This window comes from Habropoda laboriosa, unplaced genomic scaffold (genome assembly GCF_001263275.1).
Source record: "Habropoda laboriosa isolate 0110345459 unplaced genomic scaffold, ASM126327v1 scaffold333, whole genome shotgun sequence".
In the NCBI taxonomy this organism is placed as follows: Eukaryota; Metazoa; Arthropoda; class Insecta; order Hymenoptera; family Apidae; genus Habropoda; species Habropoda laboriosa.
In genome coordinates this window covers 890,142-902,700 of record NW_017100500.1, presented here as the reverse complement: position 1 = coordinate 902,700, position 12,559 = coordinate 890,142, and the positions used below count along the sequence as shown (strand labels likewise).

The window sequence follows — 12,559 nt, the reverse complement described above, 5'->3', positions numbered from 1 at the left end:
AGCATATATCTATAAGACTAAAATATAAAAAAAAATTAAATTTCTGATTTCTAAGGAAGTTTCCTGAAAAATCTTCATTCTCAGAGATGAAAACGACGAAGCTCAATTTCTCTGCAAAACTGCAGTTCTTTCGTAATTGGTCCAACTTTAATTAAATCATAACAGAGCTCGTTCACTCTATCGTCATCGAAAGCTCCGCTTACCAAGATTTATCTGTTCTCGGTTTACAAGTGTCTTATAAATACCGGCGCGTGGACACGTTATATCTCGTTCTACGATCCAAAAATTTCGCAAATGATCGATCGAGCGTGTATCTCGACCGCGTCAAAACGGACACCCCGCGTGAAAAGCCACGGGTCCGTTCGGTGGCCAGCGTCTAATTATATCGGGAGCAATAAGCCAACGATTATAGACGATCGAACGTGACGTCAATACGTACCAGTTACGATCGGCGGTTGTGACATCCTCTGAGTGGATGGCTTTATATGGGGAATTGGCACGGTCAATAGTACACCAGCGCTCGTGCCGATCCAAAGCAACTCGTTGCAAGCCAAAAGTGCGGTGACCCTGAGACAGGCGGCCTTGTGCTGTCGTATTATGTCATCGCAACCTGCAGCAAGTTTAAAGCTTCCGTTAAAATAAATACCATGTGCAGGAGGAGAGATCCGAGTGCGCAAAGCTTCGTGGAATTTAGTATCTATACGAGATGAATCGTGTGTGTTTGAAAGCTGTTAGTGTTAAGAGACTACGCATACACCTAGGTGAGATAATAAAAAAAGGTATTATTCTTCTAGGATATCCCTGAAAATAAATATAATTTAAACGCGTTTCGCGATGTCAGAAATATTGCAAAATTCGGTAAATTAATTTCGACGAAATTTAACAATTGTATTTTTCGTCGAAAATTATATTTTTCTTCGGTATGTATTTTAAATTGATCACACTCTCTGCCTATACTCGAACAGACCCACGATTTGGCGGACAGGATGATTACTCTCTAGCCGAAATGAAGAACAACGGTCAGTCTACTCGTGAAGTGGATTAGGGAAGCGATCACGAGGAATCTGTCGTTCCCTAATTTAACTATCTTTCACCTCAGGTAAGATTTCTTATTTCACGACCGAATATCAAATTCTCAAATGCAGGTCACAATTAAACTCCCAGACTTTTTACAATCTTCAGGTATATTCAACTTTTGATCTCTCTAAAATTAAGGCAACAAACGAACGGTACATCTTTCCTTGCCAAAACTGTGACCAAGAAAGTTGGAGTATAATCAAGAACTTTCTAACTGTACGACACGTGATACCGAGATACGTAGAGACTTACTGGTAAGCATTTTGGTGACAGCCGGTGCTATATTGATGTCTGTCAAACATTCGTAACTGTCGGAGTGAAACAGTCGCAGCACAGCGCTGTTGTGCAAAGAAATCCAAACACCGTGTCCACCGGAACTCGCCATGCAGGAAACCGACAGAGACGTGTCGTTGCTAACAGGGAACGTGTGTTCTATGTCCAAAGTGTGGGTATTGAGGATCTTCACGGAATTGTGACCGCACCAGATTTTCCCGGACACCGGAAGCATCTTCGTGACTGGGAAAGCCACTGTGCCCACTGATACAGTTGTTGGCTCCGGTGTGTTCCAACCACCCACTATAATTAGACAATATAGCTTTCTTGTATTCACGGTGAATATTGCGAATATTTTATCTACAGTGTTGTTCCTATACCAAAGAATTTTTCTGCTCCACAGAAATGTGTGTAATATTTTTACAGAATTTACAGAGCTCGTATTTCCTAGAGTAGAATAGATATGTACGAGAAACTTACTGTGATCTCGAGTGTAAACTGTAACGTCTCCATTAGCAAGTGATACGAACACCTTATTGTCCAAATATCTGAAATTCCAAATACCTCGAAGTTACCAAAAATCGCGATAGAGTACAAAAATATGGTGAATACATGCAACTGTTGTATTATTTAATTGTTTAATAAAAGCTTGACATCTTACATAATGCAATGCACGCTGCTATTGTGCTGTATCTTCACTTTGTTCTTCTTTATCCTGATATTGTCGTTGCAATTGCAAACGTGTATGCAGCCATCTTCGGTTCCCAGCCACATGGTTGGCTGATTAACATCCTCCTCCGTTGTAACGTTATCAATACTTGGAACGTTACCGGTCAAAGTCAGGCTACCCGTATCTGCACATGGAATGTCGTCCGAGTCCGAGTCTTCGGAGCTCGAGCTACTGCAAAACGGCTTTCTTAGATTAATGGTGAAACGTGTCAAACGAGATGGTGTGAAATGCCAAATTCTGTACAAGGTGTTCGTCTAAAAACAGGCCATGTAAACACGTTTCGTTGAACCGATGCTCCAAAATGTCTATTAACCCTTTTCGTGATCTAATTATCTTCTTTTTTAATTTGTTATTTATCTACCAATCACGTTGTCTGTAACAGATATTAAATTGAGATCAACTTTTACTCCTATATCGATCACGAAAGAGTTAACTGAAAAAGAACAATTTCAAAGAGTTATTTAGCTTTAACCGATACATTTTTGGTAGCACGAATTCAATAGAAAGGAGAGCCTATTTCTAGCAAGTGAAAATCGCGTTTCTTTTTTTTTTTTGTTTTAAATGGGTCTTTTTTCAAACACAAAACAACATAAAAGGATTTTTGTATAGCAAGATATTCTATAACAAGAAATCAACCGATAATTGTTAACCATGTCGAAATCATGATGGAAATGTAACAAGTAACGGAATTCCTGGTTAGAAGCTTCATTTTTGACACATAGTAGATGAAACATGAAAGAATTCGAGACAATTTCAATGTGAGGTTTTAGTACTGTTGTAATCACTAATATATGCATATATTATCACGAGTTGACTCCTCGTTATACAACACTATATTCGTTCCGATTCAAACTTTCATTCAAGAGTATTACCTATCTAACTGTATGTTCCCGCCACTGGCATCGACATCCTGGACCGAGATGCTTATGCCGCTCTTACTGTTCGCGAATGAAATGTTGTTAGTCACGCACGAATTCGATCTAAAATATAATACAAATAAAGTAAGGTCCCTTTCTACTATCCTACAAAGTATCAAAAAAAAAAAATAAAAAAAATAAAAAGAAAAACAATTATTCCTTAATAGTAAAAACCTTGGAATTTTCTGTTATCATATCTCAACCGTTCTTTTCTTTCAAGGACCTCGTCAAATAAACTGCTCTCAATATGCTGCTTGAAGCTTTCAAAGATCATTAATTCAATATTCACCAGTATCATCAGAAAATCCACAAAAACGCATCCCTTTGTTACAACGTTCAATTTAAACCATTCAACACCAACAAAACCAAAAAGAAAAAAAAAAGAAAAAGAAAACACCGTCCCAAAAATCCCACAACCAGCTCACACTAAGAGAAGCTTCGAGCAACAGGAATCGCAATGAAAACCCTAATCGCGAGAAGCCAGAGCCCAACTTGCACAACAGAACTCACGCCCCGAACCTTCACGAATAGTAGAGACACACGCAAAAGCACACGGAACACGAAGCTCACCTCTGGGTGCAAGCCGGGATTCCAGCGACGCAGAGGATCCTCGCGTTGCAAACCACGTTGCAAGACGGCACCTGCGGTGGTTCAGGTGTCAGACTCAGCACGCAAACCTGGCCCACGTAGCCGTCGCTGTTGCACACCCAAACTTCGCTCGAGCATTGTCCGTTGGCCAAGGTAGGCGCGGCACAGGTGAACTGCATACCAGCCCGGGTGTTTCGTATAGGCAAAGGTCCCGCGAATTCTGGGCAGGGCCTCCTATCAGCGGACAACGCTGTAAGTCGAGACACACATCGTATACGAAGGTCGTCAGACTATAGTTGAAGTGTGTACGTGTTCCATTCGAAATGGAGATCAGACACGTCTCTAAACTCACCTAACTTCTGCTTCGCCTCGTTGAAGCTCTCCTCCCAGCTGGCCCTTTTGTCAGGCTTCGTGAACATTACGGAAATGTTCTCGATACCGGCCCTGAAAATAAACGAAACTGGCGTTATTGGAAGGTGGCTGGAAGTCACGTTGCTCGTTCGGGCAACCGCGAGGAAACACTCTGAGCTGTGTAGAGCACGTGGGCTTGGAACGTGATGTAGGCAGGACAAAGTGCAGAAATACGCGCATTGTGAGAGCTCAGGAGGGGTGGTGGCTTTGTGAGCGAGCTAATAGGACGGGCTGTTGGCGTTCAAGTCGTCACCGTGCAGATTTTCAAAGGGGGATGGCTTTCGTTGTCCTTTCGAACGCGTACAATTCACCGGGCGACGTCGTTTGTTGGTCGGATGACAATCGAGGACTGGCCGATACCGTGTGGAAAGTGACGTAATGGAATGGGAAACGGCGTGGCTGGTTTAACAGGAACCGTTCCGTGAATCGAGAGGAGAGACGTGGACAGAGGTACCCAGCGTAGAAACGTTTCGAACGATTCCAGGGATTGTCGACGTATCGTCGACAAAAAGGCGGAGATAGAATCTCGCGGTGTTACTTACTGAGTATTAAGCGTCAGCTCTAGACAGGCTAGCTGCGAATGCGCCGCGTTCCTTTCGGCTAATTGACGTTGCGCCTGTCCGAGCATATCCTTGATAAGATCCTCCAATTGTTGCTTCGCGCTGTGCAACGTTGACGCCAGTTCCTGAAGCTGCGTCAACGTCGCGCAGTCTTCGCGAAGATGGTCCACCTCACGAGCCATTCGCCTCAAGTTCTCATCTTTGGCTGTGAACAACGAGAACGTATAGTTAGCGACGTAGAATTATTTTGCGTTTGATTTTTGTGCCAACGAGATTGGAAATGTCTCTTCGACCGATACCTTTCATAACTTCTAGGTCGTCCAGTGGTATTCTCATTAACATTTTGTACTTATTCGCTTCCAGTAGGCTAACCAGACTATTTGGACAGGAACTATCGACAGACAATTAACGTAAATATCAAAAATCACGAAACATTGCAAATATGTAGGAAAAGTGTGTATCTTGAGACAGAATATGTGATAATACCAGGTAACACACACGAAACCTTCGATTTTATACGATAAATAAACAGTATTTCCAAGTTAAGAAGGCTTTCATTTCAACAATTTATGAGAACTTTTATCTCTGTACGAAAAATAACTAAAACTGTATTTTACGTTTATGGCTGTATTTCTCTGCGCCGCCCAGTATATCGAATTTTCTAGATACACTTTCATGGTATCAGTGACACTGCTACAAGTGAATGCAATATAAATTATCGTTAAATTTAGTAATTTACGAAGGTAGAAAATTTTGTTGGAATTTTAATCAACTACATTGTAAACTCACGTCGATGGTTTTCTAATGGTTCCGCTTCTCCTCTTAATGCTGGTGATAACAAGCAGATCCGAGAACAGAAATAGTGCTCGTTCCTTCCTTGTCCCTTGATTCGAGGCTATGGTGACCAAATCGTGGCGTACGAATGCTCTACAGCAAAAATAGATGCGTCAATTCAGATGAATCTTTTTGTTTTCCTAGCAATTTCCACCGTGGCACGCATCGGTATTGGGAATCGATACGGCGTGCACGCTTAAAGGCTGAATAGTTGATGAAATGAAGAAGCGAGTGCAACGTTTTACGCGCAGCTACTCGGCGAAGCCTCTATTGTACGTTCAACTCCTTTCTACATTTTCCCTCGTCATTTTCTTCCGCGCCATGAAAAATGCAATTTTATCAAATGGACGCGAAGAAAGGAATTACAGTTTTTTATCAGTACTTGTAAGAATATTCTCGATTTTTTGTTTAGACTGTGCTCGACAGGAAACGTCCAACTTGCGCGAGCTTAGACCTTTGTACGTTAAAGATATTTGAATAAACGAGTGAAAATGTTAGAGTAAGATGGTTTTATTCTTCATCGAGATTCTGCAGGTAGATCCACTTTTTTGAAATAAATACTTAATAAAGAAATGTCGAGGAAACTCTATTTCTTCGTAATTTTACGATTTTATATTTTTTTGTATTGCTCGAAAGAATTTTCATTTTCTCTAATTACAAATTTTTTAATAGCAAAGTGTTTTTTCTCTAATTACAGATATCTCGTAGAAAAGTGTCAAGAAAACTATAATAGTTCTTCGTAACTTTACGATTTTCTATCTTTCGCATTGCTCAAGGTAATTTGAAATTTTCATAATCTTTTCATGTTCTACAATGGTTAACAATTTTCCACCGTAAAAGTTGCGTCCCTTTTTAACGAACGTACTCTATCGCACATTTTCCCTGTCTCCCTCACTTTTTTTTTTAAACGGCGTTATTATGATTATACGTCAGAAATGGGAATAGACTCACCTATCGTTCGTCACGATTCCAGCAAGTCCTTCGACGAGCGCCTGAACCTCCCTCAACGTAGTTTGCTGTTGTTCCCACTCGAGAGACTCCCTTTCCGTGCAGTTGATCTTCACGACGAGTTCGTGCACCTCCTTCTGAGCAGCTTGCAGCAACTCGAAATCTGGATGCGTGGAATCGGTGTGCTTGAGCAGCCTCTGGATCAGCAGCTCGTAACGAGGTATCTTTTGCACCGGTTTGATCAATAACTGATCAAGCCCGAGTTTCCCTTTGTGCTCCCGTTCCATTGTCTGTCGCACAGAAAAGGAGTAATCGAGGCATGTCGAATTGATCGATTACAAATTTTCGGCAACGGCGACTTCAATCGAAGAGAGTGTCGCGGAAAACCCGACAGAGTCCGAAAAATTGAAATTTTCCAGAGGAAAGAAAATAAACTTCGAAACGGTAAAAATCAGATACTTTTGCATCTTTTCCAGTGAAAATATTAAGCTCATTTTTATATTTTTTGGACTCTGTTGATTTTTCTTTTGTAGTCTTTAATCGGAAAGCTCGCAAATGGAATCGAAATTAAGCAAGATAGTGTTATTTTAGGTTTTCGAGAAATTTACGAAGGTATAAAAGCGTAAAATGTAATAAAATTGAGTCGAAGCTACTGGCGAATAGTACGGGGAATAAGAACGTTAATTGAGACAAGGGAAATGAAAGAGAATTGACGCTGTATACCTCGAGGAATCGCGCGAAAGCCGGTTTCGCTTGGCAAGTCGTTTTTATCGCCTTCCTCGCGGACTTCCAATTATCAAGGAAAAGGGTGTACGTCTCCAGGACGACTGGCTTGGTGAACTGTAAAAAAAATCGCAAATAGACGTGTGATGTAATCGAAACTGAGGAAACGTTGGTTTGATGCATATTAAATTTATGATCGCGTGCAGTGCAAATGTTCCTTTGTTTACGGCGGCAGAAGACAATCGTTTTTCAGCCTTCAGGAAAAAATCAGAAAATTTATTTGATAGAAGCGATTATGTTCTTTTTATGGATTCACAGTAGTTTTTATAAATTCAAAGGTAGACAGTGCAGCAGAAACAGCAAAACGAATACCGTCAGAAGTGACATTAAAAAATTTCGAAAATGACGGACGCAGTCGGGTAAACAGTTAATTAGATCCAAAAGTTCTGCGACATTTCGTGGAATCTGAGGTTCACTAACGGCTCGAGAAATGTCACAGGAACTCAAAGTTCGCCAATTATTTGAATTAAACAGAAACGAGAATTTCGTTACGCACCAACTCCAATAAATCATTTTACCCGAATAACTGTCAAAAATACTGCCTAAAATAATTCAAGAAATTTGTTAGAATAGAAATACGAAATATTCGGTGTAAAAACTTACCACATCGAGAAAGACATCGCCAATGGTCTGCTTAAGTTCCCAAGTGTCCAGCCTTTTACGCAGCTCCTCCAGAAACACCTCGTGATGATTGAGAATCGAGGGAATCTGAAATACGCGAATATTTTCTTTCGTCCAATTTTCCAATTTTAAACGACCCAATTTTTCCTCTCGCACTCCGAGCTTTGCGTAGCAAAAAGTGCTACAAACGCTAACTAAGCCGATCCACCGAAAAGTTTCTTCGTCCAGAAAAAAGCGCAACATTCGAGCAAAAATGCGTTTCTCGCAAAAATTGTCAACGAAAACGTCGCAAATACCACGTTACGCGAAATGTTAAAGTTCGAGCATAGAAAAGCAGAGACCCGGTGAAACCTTCGACATACGAACTTAACGAAGCTTTCGATCGTTATAAATTATGGCTGTCGTTTGAACAATAATGGAATGGTAATAAACGTGTATTATCGGGTAATTAGGAGTATATGATTATGCTCGCAGGCCTAGTAATTACACGTTTTACTCGTTATAATTTATAATAATTATCTGTCCGAAGTGTGCCGTTATATTTAGTGTGGTATTAGTTCCTTTTGTGTTGCGAAGTTGCAACGATCAAGAATTAATTAACGATTGTTCCGTTCGTGACAAAGGTTCAGAGTCAACGGCGAGAAAGTACACGTTCGTCTCGTCGATTGAACAAATTAATTGGAAAGCCGCGGTAGCCAAACATCGATCGAATAAACCGCGTTTAAAGAAATTCACGCGAACAGATTTCACTTTCATTTAGCCTCTTTTATCGCGTGCTGTTTGTGCTCGCGCGAATTCCTCTGCTTCTGGATTTCACGGAATTTATGGCAAGTAGAAAGGTGCGTGTATGATCAGACGCGCGAATATTGCGCTTGGTAACTCTTATTCTACCGATTTTTCTCCAATGGAACGTGTTTCGCATACTTTAATACCAAAATTCTTCTTTGTTTTATATAATTTTATTGCAATTCTTGCCGCTCTACGCGGGATTTCATGCAATTATTGGCTTAAGAGTGCCAAAATTTATCGTGCGAATCTAATTTATTTTTCTACGTTAAGTTTCAATTATATATTTTTTCATTTTGAGAAGAAAAAATCATTCGATTATTTATTTTTCACACCGAGAAAGGATGGGAAATACACTACCTGATAAAAGATTTCGTCCACTGTCCCTGCGTCCACCAAACCGGCATTTTCAGGACTCTTCAATGGTTGTAGGTATTTCTAAAAAATCAAATTTGTACCAGATTTACATACAACGAAATTATCATCCTTCGTTCTTGAAAAATAAATTCAGTTTACACTTCTAATAAGTGAAACATCTATTCACATTTACAATTATCAATTTTAATTTTCTCGGAATGAAATTCCCTCCAAATTTATATGCAACAAAACTGTGGAATTGGTTTAATAATATGTTGCGAGTGATGGCGTGAATGTAGTGTGTTTGTCGAATCGTCTCGAGATTTGGAAAACGAGCGGATCGTAAAGAGAAACAGGGAGTAAAACAGTAGAACCGCGTTGTTATTGATATGAGAGAGTGCGTCGAGTGATGGCGTGAATGTAGTGTGTTTGTCAAATCGTCTCGAGATTTGGAAAACGAGCGGATCGTAGAGAATATATTGCGAGATGTGATAAGAGACCGTTGATCAGATTATCATTATTCCTTTTTACGTGTGTTTATAGTTATTGTTATAAAATATACTGCTATTGAACTTATTATCACGTGTTATGCAAACCACAAAAATTACCTTCCATCGTTTTTGAAAAATGAATTCAATTCACACTTCTAACAATCTAGCCAAATTTATAATTATCTATTTAACTTTTCTCAAAATTAAATTTCACAAGCTTTGCACACAACAAAATTATCTTCCTCCGTTCCTAAAAAACCAAATTCAATCCACACCTCGAACAAGTGAAACATCCATTCAAACAATTATGATCATAAATCTAACTTTCCCCAAACACCACGTTCCCGAACAACTAATTCTTTCGTCACAATTCCAACGATCCGCGAGGCACATTAATTACCCCCGGGAGAATATCAACACTCTCGGTTAATTATAAGTCGACAACGACGATGTTCCTTCCGACCAGTCGCATTTTTCCCTTCGTCTCTACGTGTCAGCTGCCAGCGAAATATTCAGGTTAAACGTCTCCTCTTCCTTCCTCTTTTCTCCCCATTTCCCCCGTTTTTTCTTTTTTTTTTTGTTTCGCCACGATTCGTAAATAAATGCATAGGCGCGTTAATGTGGTCGCGATGCAATTCCCTGAATTCCATCTCACGAAACCGAAATATTTCGAGACGAAGACGGGGTAAAAAAGACGAGACGACGACGACGACGAGGACGAGCGTGGTACGTGTCGGAATAAGCGCGACGTGGCCTAAGTTGTCCGTTTTAATGCTCGTTGATTTAACGCGAAATCGATTTGTATTTTTCCATTTCACCAGTTATACACCGACAGAAAAGTGACCGGAGAATTTCGTTGTCTCTTACGCAACGAGACAACACCAGGGAGACCGAAGAGGGGAATCCTTTTTTTTATTTTCAACGTGGATGAATAACGGCCTGACGTTTATCGGGTTACATTAAGACGCGTAGAATCGCGGGACAAGCCTCGGGGCAAACGGGAGGATAAAAAAGAAAGAGGAGAATCGATTGGGAAGGCCGAAGGACGTGACGAATTGGATCTAAGGTGCTCCACGGATGTTTAACTTTCTGAGAGTGGATAGCTGTGTAGAGGGTATTTTTAGCAACGCCTATGCTAATGGCTCTCGGATTAGGCCGAGTGAAAAAGGGTTTTAATAGATTTTAGTGTAATATACGGCGCGTCGGAAAAGTATGGATTATGGTTATCTCGGTGAGTCCACGATGGAAAAGTCTGTTGGGCCGGCTGTTTGGCTGAGCCGTCGAATGGAGAGAGGTACTTCTGAATTTAACCCTTTCGCTGCGAACCGCGTGTACGCGCGCTGTGTAAAAATGCTCGTTAATTTGCGGAAGGCGTATGTGTACGCTCGTTAAAACTGAACGCTCATTTACGAACATCGCGTTGCGTGTTACTTTACCGTTTAAAAATTGAATCAACTTTTTGTTGCTCAACTACTTGCAGGTATTTTCTTATACGACGAAACAGAAGTAATTAAGATTGCTCGATTCGTTTCTGTTTGAAAATGTGAAAGAAATATTTGTTTGTACGATAAAAGTAACTTTAATAATAATAATAATAATAAAGTTTCGTTTGGAAAATGAAAATTTGCAAATACATCCTTGAAAGGAAGTTGTCGAATTTTGAAATGGTAAAGCGACTCACGGACCATCCTGTATTTATTTTCATTGACCGAAAATCAGAAGAATGTATCAGACATTTGAGTATCACGAAGCAGTTGATTTTCAATAATACGTATCTTTATTTTTACATCGGAAACGTTGCGTTAACTGGTTCAGTCCAGCTAAACAAAAATGTATATTTTCTACTGTTGTAGAAAATGTATTGGCATGTTTTGCATTCTGAAAAATCAACGTCGCTTAAAGTTCTACCTTACGATTTCTGAATGCTCGGAAACCAAGGTCGTCTCGGATAAACAGCACGATCATAATTTTTAACGCGAGAATCCACGCAAACATAGCGATTACCATGATTCTCGCGCCAAAGTGCGCGGCACGAGAATTTCCATCAAAAACTGTCCGACCAAAGGCTAATTTAGGCGAATGGACGCTGGGACTCGTTGACAAATATTTTTAAACATACCATGTCGCTCTGTTACTTCAGAAATTTGTCCAACACTGGAATTACAAACTATTTCGACCAACCTAGTAAAAATACAGCATTCATTATTTTCATGAATTCGAATATAATTTCTCGAAGAAATGAAAAAGCAGTCTGAACGATTTTTCTAATTCTCGAGATACTCAAGTGAGATTTATCAGCAATTAAGAAATTAAAAAGCAACCTAAACGATTTCTCTGATTTTTGAGATATTCGTCAGCAACTAACCCCCCGAGAAAAACGAGCTAGCATCGATTCTGCGTTACGATCACGAGTACACGTGGAATCAAGTTTATTTGTGCTTTCACGGTGGATCCCTTTCTATTATTTCTCTAGATCGAAGCGACGATATGAAAAATCGCGGGACTCGCGGTGTAGCCAGGGCCGTCGCTGAATAATCGTTCAGCTCGAACAACAATCATATGTGGGCCGCTGTGTTTATAAAATATGACAATCAAACGTTCCGAGACGAAGACCGCGGAGACGTTTGGGGAATTCGAATTTTTTCTGGTGAATCGGTGGAAAAAATCTTGCGACGGAAATCGCCTCCTGAATGTTACGTGGACGTTGCTGCTTTTAATATCCTCCCAGATCCTCGAATTTTACTTCGATTCGACGCAAAATGCCTGCAATATACAACACGTTGAACTTCAGGGAAATGGAAAAATCTCGACTGAACGATTAATCTTCCGAACGTCGACAAATTGCTCCTTTTCAACGTTGCTTCGCTTTATTTCCCAACGAAAATTCGACGCTGATGATAGATTACCTGCTTATGTTTGCGTGAAATTTTAGTTGTCATCAGAAGCAACGATGTTCTCATCGTAGTTTCTTGTTGCATCGTTGATTAGAACGAAGAATTAAAGCTCTCACGGTAATCGTGTTCGAAGAACCTAATTTTCCACTTGAATATTCCAAATATTTCCTACTTTATATTTAGGAAACTATTTCCTACGTTATAAATTTTCATTACCAAGTCAGTGATAAAATTCTGTAATGTACAATTAAAAAAATGAAAAATTCTAAAAATTCTAAAAATTCTAAAA

General features: G+C 40.0%; 1 protein-coding gene across 2 annotated transcripts in view; it reads right to left on the bottom strand.

The window, feature by feature from the left end:
- Positions 1-12,559, bottom strand: part of LOC108576151 (rho guanine nucleotide exchange factor 17) — a 56,855-nt gene that overhangs the window by 2,001 nt on the left and 42,295 nt on the right. Inside the window, exons 10-23 of one of the 2 annotated variants that reach the window (XM_017939092.1) lie at positions 8,889-8,966; positions 7,725-7,829; positions 7,062-7,178; positions 6,342-6,628; positions 5,346-5,483; positions 4,856-4,947; positions 4,539-4,761; positions 3,938-4,029; positions 3,568-3,835; positions 2,953-3,060; positions 2,012-2,251; positions 1,831-1,898; positions 1,330-1,653; positions 440-610 (exon numbers count right to left, since the gene is read on the bottom strand). In XM_017939092.1, coding sequence (XP_017794581.1) covers positions 440-610; positions 1,330-1,653; positions 1,831-1,898; positions 2,012-2,251; positions 2,953-3,060; positions 3,568-3,835; positions 3,938-4,029; positions 4,539-4,761; positions 4,856-4,947; positions 5,346-5,483; positions 6,342-6,628; positions 7,062-7,178; positions 7,725-7,829; positions 8,889-8,966 — 2,311 coding nt within the window. The remainder of the gene's footprint in view (positions 1-439; positions 611-1,329; positions 1,654-1,830; positions 1,899-2,011; positions 2,252-2,952; positions 3,061-3,567; positions 3,836-3,937; positions 4,030-4,538; positions 4,762-4,855; positions 4,948-5,345; positions 5,484-6,341; positions 6,629-7,061; positions 7,179-7,724; positions 7,830-8,888; positions 8,967-12,559) is intronic. The other variant, XM_017939093.1, reaches the window with a different exon arrangement.